General features: G+C 31.7%; 1 protein-coding gene across 17 annotated transcripts in view; it reads left to right on the top strand.

Moving 5' to 3' along the window:
- Positions 1-26,047, top strand: part of LOC105200057 — a 233,621-nt gene that overhangs the window by 133,634 nt on the left and 73,940 nt on the right. For 15 of the 17 annotated variants that reach the window (XM_039447361.1, XM_026139306.2, XM_039447368.1 and 12 more), the window contains 4 exons: positions 15,844-15,980; positions 19,081-19,357; positions 20,587-20,707; positions 21,208-21,328. In XM_039447361.1, the coding sequence (XP_039303295.1) occupies positions 15,844-15,980; positions 19,081-19,357; positions 20,587-20,707; positions 21,208-21,328 (656 nt within the window). The remainder of the gene's footprint in view (positions 1-15,843; positions 15,981-19,080; positions 19,358-20,586; positions 20,708-21,207; positions 21,329-26,047) is intronic. The other 2 variants (XM_039447400.1, XM_039447404.1) reach the window with 1 other exon arrangement.

Here is a 26,047-nt window from a genome sequence, read left to right on the forward strand (position 1 = left end):
TGGGATCAGTTTATAGCCGACGGCGAAAAAGAGATCCTATAATAATATTCAACACAAACGCACTTGGAACTAGTAGACTGAGCATACAGAATTCATGGTTGAAGCCAATTTGCATCCTGAGGTAATGCTTTCTGTTCGGTAGGATTGCATAGGAATAATATATTTTGAACTGTTGCCTATCTTTAACATTTACGGAAAACACTTTTGCAGGACTTTTGATGACTGGAAAGGAAGATTTGTTGTGAGTGGAAAAAAATAGCTAATTTATGATTTGCTGACGACCTTATGTTACTTGCAATATCGTAAATAAAGGAACTGATACATAGATGGTAGGCAATATCGACATAAAGGAACTGATACATAGATGGTAGAAAGCGAGAAAGTTGGGCTTAACATCAACAAGAGCAAAATAAAGCTCATGGTAAAAGATCAAACTGACAAACTTGAGAACATTGATATAATCCAAGGCAGATAGGCATCGTGGATAATTTCACTTATTTATGATTGCATATGTAAGGATGGAAAATACATTTCTAAAATAAAGCGTAGAATTGCTAAGGCCAAAAACATAATGTCCAGGTTCATCAACATATGAGAAAACCGTGGGATCACAAAAAAAGTCCGTTTTGTCCAAGTCTTAATATTCTCCATATTTTTGTACAGAGTAGAAATCTGGATCATCGGAACAAGACAAAGGCAGAGGATCGAAGCATTTGAGATGTGATGTTGGAGGCGAATACTGTGGAAGCACTAAATGTGTTCATCATCGAAGAACTTGGGATAAGGGAACGACTATTCACTGTATACTTGCGATGCAAACTATCTTATTTCTGCAAATAGTCAGGTAAGGAGATAATAGTCTCGAAAAACTGGTTGTCAGCGTCAAGGGCAGAATGGCATGAAGCCGATCTCCAAACAGATGGACAGATCCAACAGTAGAAAATCGAATTTGAAAATAGAATGTGGAGAATAGTAGAAAATAGAATATCAAAATTCTATACCACGGTGAGACTGCTACTAGAAATCGATGAAGGTAGTTTGTTTGCTCTAAAATTATTACATCAAATGGAGACTATATTCTTTAGTCATGAAACGTCGACTAGAAAGAGAGAGAAAGAGAGGGAGAAAGAGAGAGAGAGAGAGATTTTAGTAAAATGATTAATTCTAATAAGTACGGTCAATAATTTGACAATTTGTAGATCTAAAAAAAGTATCCAATTCTCGTCAATCGTAAGATCGTCGTTTTTCATCACGATAACGCGATATACTGCAAACCATTCCTTACGTAAAGGAATTGACATGGGATATCTACACATCTACTATACTATAGTTTCCTAATATTCTATCGTCGGATTATCACTTGTTGCGACAAAACGGTTTGAATGGGAAAAAATTTGCATTCTTAAAAACCGTCGAAAGTTATATTGCTTCCATCTTTAACACAAAACTAAAATTTATAATTGAGATATACGTATGCTACCAGAACATTAGGGAAATATTGTAGAAAATGATGATGATTACATCATTGATTAAAAAATTGAGTAATTATCGAATAAGGGACCCTTCTCCGAAGATCTTGACTTTAACATATGTTGTCAAGATCATGACCAAGAGTGACCTTCTGGAGATTTTAGCTGTCGCTTGTTATTCGTTAAAAAGTTATCACAAAAAGAATAAAAATTAAGTATACATTTTGAACTTTACTTAGCATAAATAATACATTATTTGTATATTTGTATTGCGGATGTGGAGATCTCTTTATACGGGAGGGCAAATTCCAAAAAATATAACCTAACCTAACCCAACCTGAATTTTCGTCATAATTGACCACGTTTCATTTTACTAGATTGCCATTTCAAACTGGAAATGTGATCAATATCAATGTGATAAATCGTATGGAGGATAGAAACCCTCCAGCTGAATCTTATTTTTGCTAAGAAATACATGTTTATATTGTCAACTTTATTTTTGATAATTTTTTAATAAACAACGAATGGCTAAAACTTCCTGGAGATTATTCAGGATCATGACCATGACAATCTATGTTGAGGTCAAGGTTATCGGAGTCCTTTTCTATATATTTACTAAAAAATTTAACTTACCAAATTATTGCTTTAGTTTTGCTAAAAATAATTGGGCACAAATTTTTGCACTTACTCAATATATAATTAAATATGCAATTGTATGTTTATATATAATGTTTATATGTTTATATATAAAATGTTTATATGTCTATATATAATACAATTAAACAAGCAATTGTATGAAAATATTTATAAAATGCGTAAACCTACATTCATATCCTATTTTTTCCTTGACAATTACATATTTAATAATTAAACGTTTAGATAAAACATTAAAAAACTGGGCATGTCATATTGTTAATGAATTCGGTTAGATGCACTAGTGCGCACTGATACACATTTGGCACACTGAGGGATTTCGCCCTTTAGCCGAGATAATTCAAATTTAATGCAATATTGACGCAATGTCTTAACATGATAAATCTTCTTATTTATTTCTTTAGGTTTAATTTCAATAAAGAAAAATAGGTAGTGGTTTTTCAATTACTTTATGTTTTACATTCCATATGTTTGTACCGAGTGACTCAGTTTTTTAATAACTGCTTTCAGGTTATTGTCATTTATTGAAGCATGCATATTTTACAACTTTAAAGTTTTGATTATGTTTTGGTTTGTACGTGTAAAACTCAGTGTTTTTAGTTCTTTAATGATTTTTAGATTTTAGTTCTTTAATTGAGTGTACTTGATTGATATTAGGTTATATGTAATTTTTGACTTGTTTGCCCTGTAGAATTTTAACCTCGTATTTTTTTAGCTATTTCGTTAAAAAATTGTATAAGTGGTTGCATATTATTAATCACATAGACAAAGATAGAAGATGGTTTCGTAAATTTTTCTTTTGTTAGAGCTGCGTCATCTTTATTTTAAGTTCAGCAAATTTATTTGCGTTAGATTCCCAGATAGCCAAATAATTGCAAGTTGTCGACAACTTGTCACAAATATTCATATTAGTTGTCAGCAAAGCAACAGAAGGGGGTATCCTCTTACCATTACGTTCTTGCCAGCAATAGTTTTTAAAATATAATACCAGCAAGTTTCCAACAACTTATCAGCATTATACTTATTACAAGTTATAAATGGGAATTGTTGCTCACATGTTGCTGTCATGTTGCTCGCAGATTGCTATAAACAATTTTTAAAATATAGTAATGGCAAGTTCTAAGCACAACTTACCACAATATAATAACACAGATTAACTTCAATAATTTTTCTACATTTGCTCGACAATAAAACTCAGCATATTGATACTAAATTGACTAAAACATTTTTGTCGCATTAAATAAAAGGCAACGTAATAGCGATTAACAAGCAATTTAATCTGCGCGATGATTTGCTTTAGATTGAGTTATCACGTTTTGCTATCTGGGATTAGAAATTGTCCTTAGTCAGTAATTGTTCATTTTAGTTTATTTTAAGTGTCTTACCATGTGATTTCAATTATTTTTAGGTTTTTATTTTTGTTTATTTATTCCATTTTAGTTTGTTGTCTTCCAAATCAATAAATGCTCCGACTTTGTTTATGGTTGATAGACTTTCCAATTGATCATAGAAGGAATTTGCCTTTTCTCTACGCGTATCTACACTTTTATTTGGAGTTTATTAAGTTAAAGTTAGATACAATGATATTTGCCAAATTTATTGAGGTTGGCGCTGATATTCCATCAACCATTCAATCTATAGACACGTGTTTCAAGTATCGGATTGGAGTAATTTTTTACAGAGGTTTTCTTCTTTATGATATAGACAGTAAAGTCTAGACTGGTCCTGTGAAACATAACATACAGGGTTCCGAAAACAGAGTTTTGAGAATATTTAGTAGAGTCTCTAGGTTACTGGAGACCCATTTCTATTCATTTGGAGTTGATCAGATTAACCACCGCCTGATCAATTCAATTTTGATTTTACAGTTAGTTGTTGAGGTGTATTCCTTAATAGCCAAATCGGACGGGAGCACGAGTTGCTAATTTATGATTCACATTATGTTGGCAAAAGTCAGGCAGAAACCAAGCATGATTTGCTGTTATTAACTAATATTAACAGAAAAACAGCAAAATCCGAGTAAGCATTGCGTCATGACATGTTAAAAGAATATGTAGCAAAAAATGCAACAAAACTTATTGACATAAAGAAAACAGAAATCGAACACCGTGTCGTCATAACATGACGGCAGAAACGCGGTAGATATAGAACACGGTCTGCTTCATCAGCTCTTGATGGCAAAATCGCAGCAGAAATCGAGTACAGTGTATCGTCATGACATAACAGCGAAAACGCAACGGGCATAAAACGTGATTTTATTAATCAGTTATTTGATGGCAAAATCGCAACAAATATTGAACACAATCTGTCGTCAGATGTAATTAATAAAAATGAACCAAAAATTCAACAATTAAGAAGTGACATACATATTAATAATTTTTTATGAAAATTTTTCAATTAAAATTTAACCTCATTGAGAAAATAAGTATAAACGTTACGTAATATGATGAAGGCATTCTTGTTTAATCTGTGTTATTACATTATCGGTTGAATATTTTTCTATTCTAAAATAAATTTTGTTAATAAAACATTTTCTAAATTATATTGTATAATTGTATCAATGAAATTCAAATTAATGAACGATATTTGTTGATTCTATTAACATTTTTTTCAGTGTAAGATTTATATATACTGTGTTCAAAAAGTAAGGTGAATTTTGTTATAAAATAAAAAATCTTTATTTACATCCAAATCAATTTCATCTCCTTCGAAGTATTCCTCCTCCGATACAATGCACTTATGCCAACGTTTTTTCTATTCCTCGAAGCATGCCAAAAAGTCGTTTCCCGGTATAGCCTTCAAAGCGCGCAGCGATTCACGTTGAATCTTTTCAATAGATTCAAAGCGGTGTCCCCGGAGCGGTCTTTTGAGTTTGGGAAATAGCCAAAAGTCACACGGAGCTAAGTCAGGTGAATAAGGCGGTTGCGGAACGATATGAGTGGAATTTTTGGCGAAAAACTCACGAAGAATCAATGCCGTTTTTGGCAAACGAGATTTGACTTTTCTAAGGCCCAAATGATCCTTCAAAATTGTTTGAACTGATCCAATTGAAATGCCAACCATATCGACAAGGTCTTTAATTGTCAATCGACGATTTTCGAGCATCAATTCCTTGATTTTCTTTACGTGTTGCTCATCAGTTGACGTTGATGATCATCCGGAGCGTTCCAAGTCAACAGCACGTTCTCTGCCTTCTTTGAAGTCTTTGTACCACTTATAAACATTTTTCTGCGACGTAGTCGATTCACTGAAGGCCCTCTGCAACATTCTGCACGTTTTCGCAGCCGAAATTTCATTCCGCAAACAAAATTTAATGGCACTTCTTTGCTCAGACATTGTAAAAATCGCCAAAATCACTTTTAGTCGTTTAAAAAACACAAGCGTAACTATATGACTAATGATGACATTCACATGAAATTTGGCACAGATGTCACTAACAGTAGTACTAACATAAAAATAAAACAGTTTGCACAAATCGATTAGCGCGGGAAGTTTAAATTAAAAATTCACCTTATTTTTTGAACACAGTGTGCGATTAGCTCAGGTGTTAGCGTACTAGGTTACCGTTCCAAAATCGTAGGTTTGAATCCCGCTAATGCGTTTTTTAAAAATATAAAATAATGCGTAATTGTAAATAGTGAAATAGAATATATGCGAAACAATGAATGCAAATTAAACTATAAAAATAAAAATATCTGTTAAAAAACCAAAAAAGATTTTTTTTATATATTGGTGTTACGTCATGACGACACATCGTGCTCGATTTTTGCCGTGTTTTTGCCGTTATATCATAATGGCAAGATATGCTTCAATCCTGCTATGATTCAGTTGTTATATTATGCTAGCCTATCGTAACGGCAAAAACTAAGCTTAAAGACAACACAGTGGATAGGAATCTGCTCTATACTCATGATTGAATTTGCTGGCATACTGTCGACATACTGCTAACATTTTGTTATCTGGGTTATCATGTTTGTCATTCCTAGCCAAACCTCCTTTCCGGTTTGAGGCTAACAACAGTAAAGTTCTTTAAAATCATAATAACACATACTCAGACAGCAATGCATTCCTGGCATACAAAGAGAAATATTTACTACTACAAATTTTCCTTTGGTTGCAATCACGTTATTATAATGAAGGTGCTGAATCCTTCGTACACGGCAACAGGAAAGAAATTGTTTCCCAGGCAACTAAAGAGCAGTAGCGTATAGAACTTATTAATATAAAATTTCCAGTAACTTGTTATACAGTTGCATACGCGGCATGCGTCTCTGGTAATATCTTAACCAGAATCGGAAACCGCTTTCCTTAAAAAAGATGACAACTTAGAAACGCATTATTATCAAATTGATAGCAACATGCGGGAAACTTGCTATCTGAGTAACGTAAGGACTCACGTCATAAGTAAGTCAACGAAACTAAGTATATTATACGTCATGAGCCAAAGTAGAAGTACATAACATGGCGTAATAGTTACGGCTTAAGTAAGTTTACGTAAATAAGTAAATTCTACGTCATATGCTAAAGCTTGTACATTACTTTTTATACAGAAAAACTCCAACAACATTGTAGAAATATTTCAACGCAAGATTGCAACATTACAATAACATTGCGAAATGTTACTGCAATATTACTGCAACATTACAGAAGCAATAAAATATCCGCCTTTAGAAATATTGTAATAGTGCAACAATATTACATTATAATATATTGTTTTGGCGTTTCTTTGGTAATATTTTAGATGTCATTATATTAATACTCTTAGTACATAAATTTTAAGAATATCATGTGCCCTTGAATTAATTTTTATATAACAAAATCAAAAATTTTACTATGTAAAATATGAGGTGTAGATAAAAAATTCATGCACTGAATATTTTTTATCGATGTTGCAACATTGTAGGTTTTTATATCTAGAGGGAAGCCTTACTATAAGTCATTAGTGCAAGATTAATTACAATCAAGTTTGTACGTATTTTTTTGTATTTGTGAACGTAGTTTTTTGCACGATCGAAAGGAGTGAAATTTGAATCGAACAAAGAACTTACATCAAACTTTTTGTGAAATTCAGTAAAAGCGGTCAGAAAATTTTTGAAATGTTAGAAACTGTTTATGGAGAGTATAATTTTAAAATCTTTGGAAAAAACCCGTTCTTTTCAATTTTTCGTTTTCAGTTTTTTTCTCAGGGGTAGAAAAATTCATTGGAAAAATTCACAAATTGTTATACTATGATGGTACCTTATCAGCATCAAAGTTACTTGTTTCATGATATGATTTCTTAACTCTAGCGCGCCACACTTATGTTTGAGTCCGTAGTTTATCATACTTCTATTCATAAGACATCTCGATTTTTCGTCTTGTCACTTTCACTCTAATTAATATTTTAAAGCTTGTATTGTAAAAATTAAAAAAATACATAGTCTAAATATCATGCTCATAAGATAATAGGTTGAGAGGATGATTTGAAATAATTAAATTTATAACAATTATATACAGAAAGAAGCAAACTATAAAACGAGATTACACTTCAAGATTTTACCGGATCAGGATATGGCAAACTAGAGTTAAAAATCTGTGTTAATAAAAAATAATTAGAAAACGGTCTGTATAAAGTTAAACTAATATTAGAACGTTTATCTATCTTTAAAGTTTTTCTTTTTATTTATGATAATGTGAATACGAGGGAAACAAAAAGCATGAAACATATATAAAAACAGAATTAATGTTATTTTTTAAATAAAATGAAACGTATATACTTTTTGATAATGGCTAATATTCTAAAAAAATTTTTCAAATGATTAATATAAATATTAACTTAAATTAGTCTTTAAATTAGTTGCTAGGATTACATGTGTTCTTAAAACAGTTGTTCTTAAAAAACTTGTTTAATAATTATGAGAATTATTAAACCTCAAGTGATGTACATTATTCCAAATATAAACATAAAAATTAGCTCAATATTAATTCCAACACTTATACAAGGTGTCTTACTTTAATAATATTGTAAAATTAGCTAACATGTCATTTTCATAGCAATTTTTCGCAACAAAGCAATTTTTCAAAAAAACCGGAATTTTTTTAGTTTTTTTCCAATGATTTGAAAAAAGCGATTTTTTTTAAAACTATAATGGAGAGTCTATTATGAAACATAGAACTGTGTATAAATGCATGGATCGATTTAGGGAAGAACAGGAAAATGTCGATGACAACGCGCGAAAAGATCGCTTTTCAACATCACGTGTGGATGAAAATATTCAACGTGTTCGCGATTTGGTGATGTCAGACCGTCGCATTACCACTAGAATGAGTTGCTACTAGAAATTAGTAAAGATAGTGTCCAAACAATTTTAAAAGAATTCTTGCGCTCTCGCACTTGGCGCGCATTGGATGTGAGTTTTTCACCAAAAACGATATGATTGCCATGAACCACCCTTTCTATTCTCCCGATTTAGTCCCGATGACTTTTTTGTTCTCTATGATTATTAACGGGATGAATGTGGAGAGCATCAAACGTGAAACGATGAAGCTCCTGAAGGACTTAACTTCAAAGGATATGCATTACTGTTTTTAACAAAGAAAAAGCATTGGGCCAAGTGCATTTAGTTGGAAGGAAATTACTTTGGGGATTACTACATTCCAATTTCGGAATAAATGAAATTAGATTTTTAATGAGCTCAGTACACGAACTTTTTGTCCACACCTACATGCTGTCAAAATACAGTTTATTTAATTTTTCTTTAAAATCGACTTGCTTCTTGAAGGAATTATTTCTTCAGAGAGGTGAAAAATCTAGTAATGTTATGTTTCTTATTTTGTTTTTTATTTACGAGAAGTAGAATTTTGTCGCATTCTTCTAGTGATGCGTACTGCTGACGGATGAAGTATGCAACATTATTTTTCACAATATTTATTAAACTTTGTTACATACTGTATGAGAGTACTAGTTTTGGGGTTTCCCTTGTTAGACATAATAATTTTTTCGGAAGCAAAGTATACTTTAATGTAAATTAAATTATTTAATAATTTAATGTAAATATAATTTTAATTAAATCATATTATTTATAAAATACACGATATCTTTAGTTCTACATATCTACAGTGATAAATAAGAAAGCATTTTAAAACTAAAAATACATAGTTGAATATGCTACTTTTTATTTATCAGAAAAGATAATTTTTGTAATTGTTTTACAAAGTAAAATTGTTCAGTAAGTTTTATAATATTAAAGACTCAACTTAACAATCTTGAAAAGAAATATGCTACTTGTGTATCTAAAATTATAGACAAAATTTATTTTTTCGAGGGTGGGTATTAATTTCTCTGTTTTATATACAATTGAGTTTGAAGCGGGGACAATCTCCTTAATAATAAAATGTTTGTACAGTTATGTCATAATGTGCGCACGTTATGCAAATAATCCGCGTATCACCACACATATGCATCTTCGTACGAGCTTCATATTGTTCGTACACGTGCGACTTCATGCATGCGAGTCATGGGGATCAGAGATGCGACAATTAAAACTCTTGTAACTTGTATGAAATCGCACGTCCTGTCAAAAATTGTGTAAACAAATTATTATTAAATCAGATCCAAAACATTATGATTGTGTTAATTTAGTGTGAGCTTATTTGCACAATTTATTAATTTGTAAACACAAGCAACAATCGATATTGTTGATTATTATCGCTAAAGAAAACTTTGTGCAGTTGAAACATTCAATCAATATTTAAAATTTGTCTAATACGTACAACACTCTTAAATATATATTAATGAAAAATCTGATCGATCTTATTCAATTTTGTTTGATGGTCAACACCATTTGAGGATATGAAATTATTCATACTTATTGTTAGCCATACCTTTTTTGAGAATTATTCTGTCCATGAGGAAATTTTCCAAACTAAGAAGTCACCACTTTCTACATACTCACAGTTCATGATTAATGAAACGCCTAGAGCTTATTGGTCATTACGTTAATCATGAACTGTAAGTATGTAGAAAGATAGTGACTTCTCAGTTGGGAAAATTTCCCCATGGACAGAATCAAAGTCCTTGGGTGTAGGTTTTTGGGGATTCTTTTTATAAGGTTTCTTCTATAACACAGTTGTCTACTTTGTTAGCACGTGGGTAACTTTCAATGACCATATCTAACGCGTATGCTCGATTGGGATTCCTGCATTCAAATCGCGCGATAGCCAGTACTCATCATCAGTCTTATCCCGCTATCATAGATTGCCCTACCTTTTCCTATATGCGGTAAAGCCACATCGGAATATCTTTCTTGTTAGGCGTTCAGTCATAATTTCACACGGTCAGTATTGTTCTTATTTTCCGATATGCACAACAATTTTATTTTATATGTATAAACTTCTGCATTAAGTTAAAGTTAAACTCAACAAGTGGCAACTATTAGAGTAAATTTTTTACCGTTTGTTTAATTTTCTGGTAAAATATATTATTGCACACGTTCTTATTACGCGTATTTCAATTCTAAGAAAAGATTTTGTGATTCTATTAAACTAATTCAAAGATTTTTAGTTACTGTAAATGTCGGTAATTTGCGCTACTTTAGCATCCCTTTAAACTTTGAAAATTTCAACTTTTTTTGGTTAACTCACGAACTTGGAAATAGAGGAACGGTGCATAACCTACAGGGTTGCGGCACGTTCGCGGCGAAGGGGGGAGGGAGGAGAGCGCCACGTTGGTTTCAAAGATCGTACATATTAAAACATGTACAGTGTATGTGTGAAATAAATAGTACAGAATAATAAAATTTAAAGTTTTGTTAATCTTTTACATTAAATTTTTCTTTAATTATTTAATAACATGTAATACTATACATTTAGCAATGTAATAAGCTAGTATAACAAACATATATCTATTAAATAATATTTTACATAGAAAAACAAACTAAAAAATAAACTTTGAAAAAATAAAAAATAATAATTTAAAATAATATTTTTTTTACTACAAATAAATATAGTATCAACAGACACATACATCAATAGTATCAACAAAGAAAATACTTTTTAAGATTAATAAAAATAAAATATTACGTATTAATAAGATTAATATAATTTTTTACCTTTAGAAACTAATTTTTATATTTTGTTCCAATACTTTCTGAAATTTATTTTTATATTTGTCTAAAGAATTTATCATGAAACATCCCGATACTATGCATTTTACCACTTTTATTTTTAAAGAGTGATTTAATGTTGACGAATAAGTTCGAGTATCTAACCTAATTTTCTAGCTGTCACACTAACACAGCGCAAACGGGATGTCACTGACACATATCTATGTATAAGTTTTTTTATACCAATATGGCGGAGAACGTTTCCTCTTGCATGTCTGAGAAAACACCCTCTCTTGTCTAAAGTATGTTCCTTTCCAATATTCCTAAGTCCGTGGGTTAACTAGTCACGTGTGGTTACGTGATCGCTCGACATCAAGTGGCAAATGAAAAAGTACTTTAAATCATTTTATATTAATTGAAACAAGTAATAATCCGATGATACAATATTAAGAGACGTTGGGTGTGATATTATATCACATTTCAGTTCCTTCAGTTTGTGCAAGGTCTGTTTTGTAAAATAGTTTCACGTTGTCGTGATAAAAAAGAACTTCCTTACAATTGGTCAGAATTGGACGCTTCTTCTTGTGTTATTTTAAATTATCTAATCAGTGACAGTATTTGTTAGAATTAATCATTTGGCCAACTGGGAAAATAACTAAAAAAGAAATAAATTTTTCCTTTTCCAACAAACAAAAAGCATCACCTTTCTCTGATGTGAATGGCTTTGCCATGGATTCTGCACGTTCCGATAGTTTCCAAGTGCATTTGCGTTGAATATTATTGATTCATCGAGTTGGCTAAGACACCCGTACCGGAGATTCGGGAAGTTCCAGGTTCGAACCCTGGCTGAGGTGATATTTTTCGCAATAATTTCTTTACAGTTCTTTTAGAGGCGAAAGGGGTTAATATTTCATAATACGTGATATTACTTAATCTTGTTCAATTTAGAATTGTGTTATAACTGAAAATTAATTTGGCGCGCAGTTCATTAAACTTGAGGAAAGTATATAAAATCACACAAACAATACAAGTACGAAGACCTAGTTGCGACCGTAAAAGGCATTCTTGTTCAATTTGTATTATTGATTCATTTTTCATCATCAGTCACAAGTTAATTCAAAGATGATTCTTTGTTTAGTCGGCCAAACAAAACAACAACTGATTCAACTTGATTCAATCTGTTTGTTTTGGTAAAATAAATAATGCGACATTCTTATATCGATCTTTAAAGTGTATCCAATCTTCTTTAAATGCCGAAATGCGATCTGTTGTGTCTCTTAGCAATCTCTTCTGTTGAAATTTGTGAATTATTTTACACTAAATTGTACACCATGTTATCATCTATGCCAGAGGGTCAACCAGAGCATGGCTGGTTGTCAAGATGGAAATTATCAAATCTAAATTTCGCAAACTATTTCTTAACAGTTCGAATTGCTGGTGCATAATCCTAATAGACATCTTAAATACTTTTTATGGTAGTTCCAACTGTTACATCCTTCCAAAACTCATAGGACATAACATGCCGTAAAGTCAACTTTCCTTTACTCATTATTAAAATTAATTTTTACAATGTAAATTCAGTTAAAACGTACAAAACTTTCACTTAAATGATTGTTGAATATGTTACTTTTCCGTACGTACACATAACAATCAATGACGCTACCATATAACTCTCTTAATGTCATCTATTGGAATCGGAAACTTTTTCACTCATCCAATATATAAATTGTTTACATTACTAAAAACTCTGCTACTTGTAAGCAGCAATTATACAGACATGAAGAAAGACTGGAAAACGCTGAAAAAAGAGTTCAAAAGAACTACACAACGATGAATTAACAAGCGAGCCTATATCGTCATCAGAATCAATGCAAAAACTTTTCCATAAGAATACATTTACCCGTGAAAAAAAGAATTGTGATGTGTTTCAATAAACTGATTACTTAACTGATATAGTAATCAGTTTATTGAAACACTTTCTCAATTCTTTTTTTATACACAATCGATTTCTTTTTTGTACAACTTTGACTTATCATCATCGCTTGATTTATATTCTACTTGTTTTTTTAAGCTTTTCTTGCATGATGCTTAAAACTTCCATTTTCCCAATCTAAAAGCTAGTAACTTTTAGAGATTTAGTATTAAAACGCTGCAAAGAATTCTATTGTTTATTGTAATTTTTCATCACATGTACTTTTTGTCATCACATATATTTTTTTAATGATTTTTTCAGCGTAGTGGCTGTGTTTATCTAGCTTGTGCAGTTACGCTTGGAAAGATTAATCAAAATTTCTTTAAGGTGTCTCGATTGTTGAAAATTATTTTTCTTTATCAAAACAAACTTGCAAACTTGTATAAATATACTAACAAGGGAATTATCACGAGTGTCTGACGGTGATTTGATTCTCTTTGAAATATGTTGTTAAAAACAAAAATTTAAAAGACCCGTATTTTTTATATCACCAGAATCTTATGTTTAGGCGCTAAAACACCCTTTAAAAAAGAAACGGTATTTCTCTTTTAGGGCAAATATCATCGAAAGTAGAAGAAATAGAAAAATTTTTTTTAACAAAGATTGTACAGTTTAAAGAGTACTTTAAAACTGTAGAGAAAAAAATTTTTTTTGTTTTGTTTAATAAAATACCCCCACCACCCAAAGTTATTTTCAAATTTTTCAAATTTTTTTTACCCAAATTAAAGGTTATTTTTTTCCAAATCCAACCATATATAATGAAGTTTGAAAAATTTGAAAAAAAACTTTGGGTGGTAGAGGTATTTCATTAAACAAAACAAAAAATTTTTTTCTACAATTTTAAAGTACTCTTTAAATCGTATAATTTTTGTTAAAAAAATTTTTTTCTGTTTCTTCTACTGTCGACAATATTCGCTCCGAAATAGAAATACTGTTTTTTTTTAAAGGGTGATTTACCCCCTAAACATAAGATTCCACCGATATAAAAAATACAGGTTTCTGAGATTTTTGTGTTTAACAACATATTTCAAGAAGAATTAAATAGGCACCGGACACTCGTAACAGTTCCTTTGTAAGAAATTGTTGCTTGAAGAATTGATTGAAAAAAGAAATTGAGAATTATAATTATAATTTACGGATCGATTTCTGAAGAGTGTCAATGTATTAATTGACTAAAGAGAATTTGTTAAATGTATTTTTTTTTAAAGAGAAATCGGTTAAATAATTATTATTAAAATGCTTGAGTTTATAGAAGACAATTTTTTTAAATTAAAGATTATTGATAATTAGAAATATTAGTTCTAATACAGTTATAGTATAGTTATAGTGCTTGCAACAAAATGTGCATTTCGGGCAATTTCTAAAGCGACGTCCCACTATCACTCGAAGTTGAGCCGCTGATTGCGTAGGGGCGTCCCCATTTCAAAAATATGGTGGGTATCCCTTCCGCCAAATTATTATTAAACCATCTATCGATATTATTTTCAAATAAATGTTAAATTTTCTATTATTAATGTGTCATGTGTTTTTCATAATAATATAATTGTTACATTATGTAATGATTATAGAGTTTTAACAATAGCTTTTTGTACCACCCATGAGGTACTACCATGTTTCGTACTACAGTAAAGTTTCCTTAATTTTGGCCAATGGGGCGATAAGAGCGGAATGCCAAAGTTATAAAATACCCTCACCACAACACGAGTCTACCAATCACCGTGTACTTGTTCGCGCAAGTACACGGTTATTGGTAGACTCATGCTGTGGTGAGGGAATTCTGTAAAAGGATGGTATTAGTGTTCGTGAAAGTACGTGTGAAGGAATGCAAAGATTATGTGGGCCAAAATTAAGGAGACTCTACTGTACCATGAAGTATTATTGATGTGTTTTTTTTTTAAGTGGTTTTCCGATTAGGTGTATTTCAATAAAAAAAAAGAAACAAATATGGCTCAGCAAGAAAACAAAATTCTATATTACAAAATGTATATTTTATAGAAACAAATAAAAAACCAAAAAAAAAGAAAAAAGTAAAAGTAATCAATTTACAAAAATCGGTTAATTTGCTTTTTTGTGTTATTTGCATGATTGCACTAAAAAAAATATATCTATCAGAGATATTAAAAAAATTAATGCGCATCAGCAAGGATCATTATGCGATTATTTGCTTAAGTTTTTTTTTTTAGAAATAGGCCTACTAGAGAAATTACCTAAAAACGCATTAATAGTACCTGTATGATGTGGAAAGCTACAAGACTCTATAATTAATTGTATTATCAGAATTATATTATTGTATTATAAGGAATACATATGATAATAATAAAAAATTTAATGTTTAATGTATGAAAATAAATCATTTCGATAGATGCTAGAATAATATAATAGTTTGAAGGGGGGCAGGAATATACTCAACATATATATTTCTGAATAGGGACGTCCCTACAGTATTTCACGTGATATCGGCGGCTCAGCCATCTTGAGGTAGTGGGGGAAATAGTAAGCGTTGCCTTAAAAATCGGCCCGAAATATACATTTTATTGCAAGCACTAACAATAAGTTATACAATTGAATGAATACGATTGAGGGACCTGACGAAAGAATGATATGTCAAGTTATTTTTTAAGAAAAAGAAAAACATGATGATCTAAAAATAATGTAAATCTTGCAGGACCCACCTTGGAACCACCATTGCCCAGGCGAAAGAAATGCCCGGAGCTTGCTTATAAGACGCATGAATTTATTACGGCAGCGGACGGCGGTGGTATCGACGCCATCGATTCGAATGTTGTAGCTGATAAAATTCGGGTGAGGATTACGTCACTGATAATAATTTTATACAGTTCTTTACAACTTATACATTTGAATAAACAAAAATTACCGTATTAATAGAAAGATTTTATTAATTTCTTCAGGAGCGATTATTTCTTTTCTTTCTAATTGAATAAAATAGAAAAAAAGATTATATTATGGCTACTACAAATGTTATGGTCATTCATAATATCTTTATTACTAAAGTTACATTTCAAAACATTTTTTTGAGAATAAAGAAAATTTTACTCAATATAATATAATGTATGTTACGTGGGCTACATATTTAGAGACATGTACGAGGTGTGTTCAAAAAGTATCGCGAATTTTGTGTTTTTTCAAAAATTATTTATTTATTCATGAATATCTATTTTGTCCCCTTCAAAGTAATCCCCATGAGATATTATACACTTGTGCCAACGGTTTTTCCAATCTTCGAAGCACTTCAAAAAATCATTTTTTTTTATCTTGTTCAGCTCCTCCTTCGATGCCGTCTTTATCTCGTCAAGCGTAGCGTAACGTCGTCCTTTCATGGGCCTCTTCAGTTTAGGGAACAAGAAAAAGTCACAGGGGGCCAGATCTGGGGAATACGGTGGCTGCGGTATCATTAGTGTGTTGTTTTTGGCCAAAAAGTCGCGCACAAGCAACGATGTGTGAGCAGGGGCGTTATCGTGGTGCAAAAGCCAATTTTTGTTCTTCCACAAATCCGGGCGTTTCTGGCGGATTGCTCCGCGCAAATTGCGCATAACTTGCAGGTAATATTCCTTATTGACCGTTCTACCCTGTGGCAAGAACTCATGATGCACCACGCCCCTGCAATCGAAGAAAACTGTCAGCAAAACTTTCACATTCGACCGAACTTGGCGCGCTTTTTTCGGTCTTGGTTCGTGCGGCAGCTTCCATTGAGATGATTGAGCTTTGGTTTCCACGTCATAACCATAAACCCACGATTCGTCACCAGTTATGACCCTCTGGAGCAAATTTGGGTCGTCGCGGACAGAGTCCAACATCTCATTAGCAATGTTCATGCGATGCTGTTTTTGGTCGCAATTGAGCAATTTTGGTACGAATTTCGCGGCGACCCGTCTCATGCCCAAATCATTGATAAAAATCGAATGGCACGAGCCAATCGATATGTTTAGGTCCTCAGCAACTTCTCTAACGGTGATTCGACGATTGGCCAATACCATTTTCTCCACTTCATTAATTTTTTCGTCTGTTGTTGAAGTGCTCGGGCGTCCGGCACGCTCTTCGTCGTTCACATCTTCTCGGCCTTCTGAGAACATTTTGTACCACCGATAAACGTTGCTTCGGTCCAAGGTAGCTTCTCCGTATGCCACAGTCAACATTCGGAATGCATCCGCGCACTTAATTTCGTTTTTCACACAAAATTTGATACAGGTTCTTTGATCCATTTTTTTGAATAGGTAAAAATCGAAGACGATCCAAAACACGTGCAAGCAAAGCAGCTGTCAACAATTAAGTGAACATTCAAAATGGCCGAGCTTGTCGGCATAAGTGAGAGACATGAGTACCAACATAACGCCACAAAAAGATCGAAATTCGAATATACGTAACCCGCGAAAATTCAAAATTCGCGATACTTTTTGAACACACCTCGTATGTACTATACATTTCGTAAAATTTTCCTCAGAAAGGACGGTGTGGAACTAGTGGAACCTAAGTAATGAATTCTAGTGATTATTATATGGAAGCATTTAGTAGCCTACCGTCATGCAATAGCGCTAATGTTGATACGCAATAACCAATCTTCCCCAGTAACAAATTTTTTATGTATTATTATATATCGTTGTACATAATTATGTATCAAATATGTTCATATATATTAAAATATATATAATTGTATATAATTATATATAATTATGTATAATTATGTATGATTTTTATATATAATTATATACAATGATTGCACATGATTTCATATAATTATTACATACAATTATATATAATTACATACGATTATACATATATAATTGTATATTATTATATATTTTAATATATATGGTCATATTTGATATACATTATATAAAACTATATATAATTATGTATGAAAAACTTTTAACGAGTTGTTTCAAGGCATTTTTACTTAAGTGCTTTTTTGTTATTAAATTGTTTTGACTATATACATTTTGAGATGGATAAAATTAAACAGTAACATGGAATTTTATTAATAAAGTTTTTTAAACTAATGCTAATATTTTAACAGACCAAATATGATTTTTTTTCTTGTTTAAGAAATTATTTTACAATAAATTTTTTACAGTTATTTACAATAAGTTTATTGTAGTTCTATTATTAAACTACAGTTTACATTATGTGTATTATAAATTTTTAATATTGCAGTCTAATGCGGAAATTTTGTGCATAATCGCCAACATTAAAGTTACGACACCTTTTTTCGATAGATTTCGGAACTCAATCTTTTTGTGGAGTAGTTGAACGTAAATGATTAGATCCATAATTAAGAACCAACTGCTTGCAACCCAAATAACTGATCAAGCTGCATTTTGAAATAAAATGTCGTAACCTTAATGCTTGTTTGAAATCCTTAATAAGAAAATTATTCCGTCCAACAAGTAAATTCTATACCAGCGGGTTACTCAGGGCAAATTACTAACAATCCTTGTTAGTAATTAAGTAATCCTTGTTTTTTAATTCATTCTGCGGACATTTCTGAAACATTTAAAATGGTTGTATTTTCATATTCTATGTATATGTATAGAATATATTCAGGTTTTAGAATATTATATTTTCGACAAATATTTAAAGAATGTTTATGAAAGAACATGCTTATTTAAAGAATAAATTCGTGTAATCTAGAATACATTACAAGAGAAGTTTGAAATAATTATCTTTAAAAACCATTGCGCAAAGTTAATTGTTTTACACGTATTAGCAGAGGAGTATTATAATATAACATACTAAAAATTTAACGAAATCCATCTAAGATTGGCCCTTCGCTTTTAGAATTTCATATAAAATAAGAAAACTTTAGATGAATCGTTTAGACTTGCAATGTGCTTCAGATTATTACGGAAGATTAATCGATTTTAAAATATCTGTTTTTCAATTGCAGGAGGTTACAGCACCATCGGCACTGCCACCGAGTCAGCTCAGCAAAGCGATATCTCGTATTAGTACCGAGTATCGGTTGCAATTTGCTTGGCCTAGAAGATCGCAGTTAGCAAATGACGAAAATCAAGCGCCAGTTCCAGCTGCAGGAGTTCATGCAAATATTGCGGGTCCTCCGAGAAAATCGCTCAGCATGGGTGCACTTAAGCAGGGCATGGCGCCTACTGGACCTGCGCCAGTACATAAAAAGCGACCTGGTGACTTCGATCACAAGCGCGATGGTACTTATTTAATACCGCAATAATTTGTTTTTAGTATTAATCGGGATAATTTTAAATAAATGTCCCGAGTCTCGAATTTGTCAAGTATCACGTTTTTATAACTTAAAGATTATTGCATTATTTCCTCTCTTTTTCTCTCTTTCTTTCACTTTCTCCTTCTTCAATTATTTTATCATTTTTAATAAAGTACGAAGTATCTCTGGCTCTTAATTGAATTAATCAAATAATTAAAAAAAAGTAAAGGCCTTCCTACGAGCCACCACAATTGTTTGCGCGTACAAACTAATGAAATCTATTATTATTTACAATATTCAAACGTTTCGATCCTTTTATTGGAGCTTCTTTAGTGAGCTGCGTAAATTATATATCACATCCGCAATATGAAGTTTTTGCCTCTTCCTGTCTCAAGCAAGCTCAAACAATTTAAGCGTTCGAAAATTGATAATGTCAATCATAGTCAAAAAACGGAAGGCAGGCAAGCCGAATAGTGAGACAACAAGCCCATGTTGATGTTTATCATTTTTGTAAAAAAAAAAATTGACATACTACATCGTAAAAAATGACAACGTTATATCGATAGTGTTAGCACGTTTCAAGTCGTAGAATTTTGATCATGATATAAAAAATTCGATGATATTAAAAAAAAATGAGTGATGTGGTTGCTAGGTGATTAAATGAATTATTTATGTTTTCGACTCTCTTTCTATTTTTTGTTCAGTTAACAAGAAGTAGAGTTGATCAGTTAATTTACCACGAAGTTATTACTATTCATTTGAATAAGTTGGATCGCATGTGCACAAAAATAAAACTTGTTAAATTTTTGTCTATATTATTTATTTATTACTTATTTCTTTTATTTTTTCCAAAAAATTAATTTTACATTGTACACTTTATATATCTCATTGAAAAAACTTCTTATTCCTAACCCAAGTAGTATTTACTTAAAAATAAATATTTTAAATTTAATTCAACCTAAATGTATTTTTTCCAAAAAATGTATGAAATCTTTAAATTGCGCCAATTGTAAAGAGAATATATTGCTTTTTGAAATAATTGCTGCACTACTTTTAACAAATAAAATGCGAGTTATAGTATTTTTATTTTTTAAATAAAACCCAAGTGGCGGTATCTTTAATTCCTGTTTAAATAAAATTGAAGTGATACTATCTGTGTATTTCTATTAAAAAATTTTTTTAATTATATAATATATATTTTTGTGTTTTTTTCAGGAATTCAAGCATCGGAACTGGAACCGTTAGTAGGTAGCACCGGAATGGATATGATCGACGGTGTGGTACCAGAGGGCGATGAGCGCGAGGAGGACTTGTCAGATTTGAAAGTAGTTTTCAGGTCAGATTGTCAGCTGAATATGTTAACACATTCGCCAGCAAAAAGATTGTAACGCTTTTTCTTCGATGGATTTCAGAACTCTGCCTTGTCCATAGAGCGATTAAACATAAATGATTAGATCCATAAATAAGAACTAATCGCTCGATGAGCAGGCTGCATTCTGGAACTCATCAAAATAAGGTGTTGCAACCTTTTTGCTGGCGAGTGTACATGTACACTAGGCATCAAAAATGTCTTTTTTGTGAGTTAACCGCTTTCTCTATTTTCTATGCAGTAACGTATCTTATATGTGAAATATGGAAGGCAATTAACTTCAAGCGAAAAGACATTACTGATGTTTAATGTACGGCTTTTTGTGTACTAAAATTTAATATTTTCGTGAAATAGAAAACGGAAGAAACAGAAAGTAAAAAACCTACGACGATCACTATCTGTGTGAAGACGCGATAATAACGCAATAATTACACATAGTCATTACACACAAAATTGATTACTTACAGGGGTAAAAGGTCAGGTAGAACCGTGAAGATATCGGACAATAAAGTGCCGAGTAAATCAGTGGCAAAACCGTTTCCTACGGCAGAGATGATCGAGCTTCGGCGACTCGCTGACGAGTACAAGGTAATCCGTGGAGGAAATTTCGTTATTTTGAAATCGATGTTCTTATTCGAAGTATTTTAAACTAGAGCTCTCCTACGTGGTATTCGTTTAGCCTTACGTGAATCCCAATCTCTTAGTATTCTCTGCATCCATCTGCTCGATTGATTAAGGTCATTGAGTTTATCTGTCAGTGTGTTCGTGTATCCACTAAAGTCATTCTATTAACCGCCGAAATTATGCATGCTTTGTTTCATTCTTTTGTTCCATGATGTCATTTATAACAATAAAAGTCTAGCCGTTACAAATCTATCAAATTATATATCGCTACTTTGAGTAGTGACATACAGTGTGATTCTTAATGATTCACTTCTTACCATAGGAGCATGATTTACCGACGGATATGTATTTCTAATTAACATATTATTATATTAGGTGTACAAAAGTTTTGAGCTTTTTTTACAAAATTCAATTTCTATTCAAAAACGTGCTAAAAAATTTTAATTAACAAAATATTCCCCGTTTGTATCAATGACTTCTTGCCATCTTCGGGTAGATTGCGAATTTTTTGATGATAAAAGTTCATCGACTTTGAAGCGATAAAGTCATCAATGCATTTTCGTATCTTTTCAATTTCTACGAAATGTGTATCAGCTAAGTAATGCTGCAGCGACGGAATAGGTGGTAATCGGAAGACGCCATGCCTGGCCCTGCCGAAAATGCGATTAAAACCGATTAAAACGGAATCCTTTTTAATCGATTTTAATCTGTTTTAATCGATTCAATCCACGAGCGGATTAAAAAGTAATCGGTTTTAATATCGCTTTCGCGAATTATTTCTAATCCGAAATAATTACATTCTAATCCATACTGTTGTCAATCCAAATAAATTTGAATAATCGAACGGATATATAATCCAAAATAATCCCCTTAATGCCCATTTCTACCAAAGGTTTAAATTTAATCATTGGTCAACTTGTAGAATGCTGGCAACTCCAAAATTTAAGCGTTTCTACTATATTATATGCAACAATTATGTTATTAGAAATTTTGACGTTGTCATTCTGCAAATTAACCAACGATTAAATTTCAATCACGTTGGTATAAACCTGGTCATAAGTTGTATATTTTTTAAACAAAAAAAGAGAAATGTACATTTATTACAATTATATTTTTTATTAATAATTTCAAATATATTAAGGTTTGCATAACATTTGCAATAACATTTTTTTATATAAATTTTACAATAACATTTTTTTTTTATAAACAGAATTGTGTTTATTACTATGTTATTATTATTATTAAATCTCATATACATTTGCCGGTTTGCATAAATATTTAGAATATCCTACATCTACATAAATAATCTTACTTTTTACATCACTTATTGGAACTATTGAGCTACCCTGCCAAAAATGTGCGATTAAAACAGATTAAAACGGAATACTTTTTAATTGGTTTTAAGCTGTTTTAATCAATTCAATCCACGAGCGGATTGAAAAGTAATCTGTTTTAATTTTATACGAATCATAATTGATTTTAATATCGCTTTCGCAAATTATTTAAGTGTAATGCATAATATTATAATGTTTGAAAATTTTAATTTAGTTGCTTTAAAACTCTTAAATACTTTCAGCGACCACGTTTAAAAATCTTGATATTAGTAGCGAGAAATGATATGCTAAAACGCTGAGAATTCTTTCGTGCTATTTTTTAAATAAAAAGCTTACAATGTTATTTTGATAAAATAACATTGTAAATTATTTTAACTAATTTGTAAAATTGTTTGAAAACTACTTTTTTTTCTTGGCGGTTGTTTATTAACTACCAAAAAGCATAGCTTTCGAACAATTTTATAAATTTCTTAACGTGATTTATAGTGTTGTCATCAAAATATTTCTTTAATTAAAAATGGCACACAAGAATTGTCAGCGTCTCAGCATGTCTCATTGTACTGCAATTTGATTTAATTATAATTGATGAAATCCTGTAATTTTGGATTGAAATGGATTTAACAAGTGAGTGCTGACCCACCACTAAGCGGCCACACCGCGGGAGATTTTCTCGTGAGTCGAGTGTAGCCACAGGCGTTATATCTAGGTGCCACTGCGGCCAATTCTCCCGCTAATACTTTAGTGAGACTTTTAGGAGCTGCATGTTGTAACCTCGAGACAAATACTCGCTCTCATTCAAACATGACATGTGTGTGGAACAATGTTCCACATAAAATTTTATGTTTTTACATATAATAATTTGTGTTATCACCTAATTTTGTACATAAATTAAATGTTTACTTCAAATTTAATTTTTTTCAATTTTTTTTTAACGAAAATGATTACAAAAAATGATTTTTTTTTTGTAAACTAAACATTTATTACGTTTACATTAATGTATTCTGTTTTAATAAATTTATCTAGATTGCAATCTTATTTTCAATCGGTCTTAATAGCGTTGGTGCAGAAATCCCAATCGATTCGGATTACTTTTTTTTTAATCGGTTTTAATCGCACATTTTCGGCAGAGCGATTACAAAATGATTATCGATTTTCAATAATCACTACACCATTACGGAAATAATAATGTAGTCGTAATCGTAGTGAGTATTGAGCTGAAATAATCTTTCAATAATTCTGTGCAATATTATAGTTCGTCTCAATAATACGCAAAAAAACTTTGACAAATAATCCAATAGTTTTATTAATAGCTTTACTAATAGTTACAATAGTTCATTTCCGTAAGGGGCCGCGTGCGGGAGAAATTCCCGGCCTAAAGCCTTTTGTACACAATGCCAGAAATCAATCCGAGTTTTCGATCCAAGAAAAGGTTACTAAAACTCGAATCATGGACACAGGCAACTCGGATGAAAATTTCGAATAGAAACCTCGAAACAGAAAAATGCATCCCATCCTATTTTTTCGTACTAGTTACTAGATTCAATTCATAGTAGTCAACTATTTCCTTATAAATAATTGTTGAATGTTGATTAATGTGACGATGGACATTGGAAATTGTAATTTTCATAACCTTTATCACAATAAAGTATAAAAAGGTATAAAGTTCAGTAGCTAATCTGAGTTAACCTCACAAACTTGACTATAGCGCTGTCTAGAGGCATCAAAGTATAACCATTTCTATTCGAGAACTTAAATCGAGAACTCGGACCAATTTCTAGCATCGTATACACAAGCATATATACACACTTAACGCAAAGATGTGGTCCTGAGTCCCTTTCGCGACATGTGGTCGGCCATTGTCATGAAGCAGGATCACTTTACGACTTCCTTGGTAAACGGCCTCTTTTCTTCTAATTCATCGCTCAAATTGGTTAATTGGTGTTGGTAGCGGTCTGCCGTAATTGTTTCACCTGGTTGTAACAACTCATAATACAGCACACCTTTCCAATCCCACCAAATACAGAGCAAAATCTTCTTGGCGTGGATACTGGGCTTTGTCGTCGATATCGAAAGTTGACCAGGGTCAACCCATGATTTTTTACGCTTAGGATTATCACAAAGAATCCACTTTTCATCGTCTGTAATGATTTTGAGTAGAAAATTTTTTTTCCGGAATTTTGCAAGCAAAGTGAGTGCAGTGTCATGCTGTCGATTTTTGTCATCTTCGGATAATTAATGCGGAACCCATCTGCGTTCCTTCTGAATTTTTCCCATTGCATGTAAACGTGCGGAAATGGCTTGCTGCGTAACGCCAAGCTGTTCTGCAAACTCCTTTTCAGTTTTATATCCAGCAGAATTCATATCCAACAATGCTTGCAAGTTGTCCGTTTCAATTTTTTGAGGGCATCTAGCACGTGATTCATCTTTAAGACCGAAATCTTCTTGGCGATTTTTTTGATACCATCTTTTACATGTAACATAGTTTACAGCGTTATCTCCATATGCAAATTCCAGTCGCTTCAATAGCTTTTTTTTCAGATGAAACGCAAAGTGGATGGAAAATTGAATATGCTCTTTTGTTATTGCCATGGTAAACAATACTAATTTTTAAGGCTATGCGCATTAAACGGCAAACTTTATTTTAGAAAGCCAAATGTTAACGCTTTAAAAACACAAAAGGGCGGAAAGATAAATAAAATTTAAATGGTTGTTTTGGTTGTACGAAATCTAAAGCTCAGAACTTCTTTGTACACTTAATATTAGAAATTACAAATGTGTGCTCTTATGGTGAAAAGTGAATACAACCATTAAGAATTATCCTGTACAATATATACTCAACAGCAAAATTAAAGTCTCCCACACATGGACGTAAGAAGGACGTAAATTAGACGTCCGATACGAGTCTCGAGGACGTCCTGTGTATATCCAATGGATGTACTAGATATGTCCCATGTTCCACCCTATAAACATCCAAAGGACGGAAAATGTCCACATCGGACATTACACAGGCACAATTAGGACATATTTAAGAAATAATGAAAAAATCTTGATTTTTTTATTTAAGGTACTTTAAATATTAAAGATAACACAGGTTTACAAAATTGGAAGGGGGGGGCGTCTTGTGCTTTGAACTTTGAATGACGTTTTTATAATAATTTTAATATAATAAATTTAATTGTCCGTTTTTTCCATCACCCTCCATTTTTTAAATAATCGCAAAAATAGCTTTTCTTAAACTTGATTTTTTTATGAATTTTTTCTGGTTAAAGAAAAAAAAATAGCGACATCAGCTTTTCGGCATTTTACGCAGAAATGCTCTCACAATACAGAAAATATTTTTTCGCACTTT

The sequence above is a fragment of the Solenopsis invicta genome, chromosome 1 (assembly GCF_016802725.1).
Source record: "Solenopsis invicta isolate M01_SB chromosome 1, UNIL_Sinv_3.0, whole genome shotgun sequence".
In the NCBI taxonomy this organism is placed as follows: domain Eukaryota; kingdom Metazoa; phylum Arthropoda; class Insecta; order Hymenoptera; family Formicidae; genus Solenopsis; species Solenopsis invicta.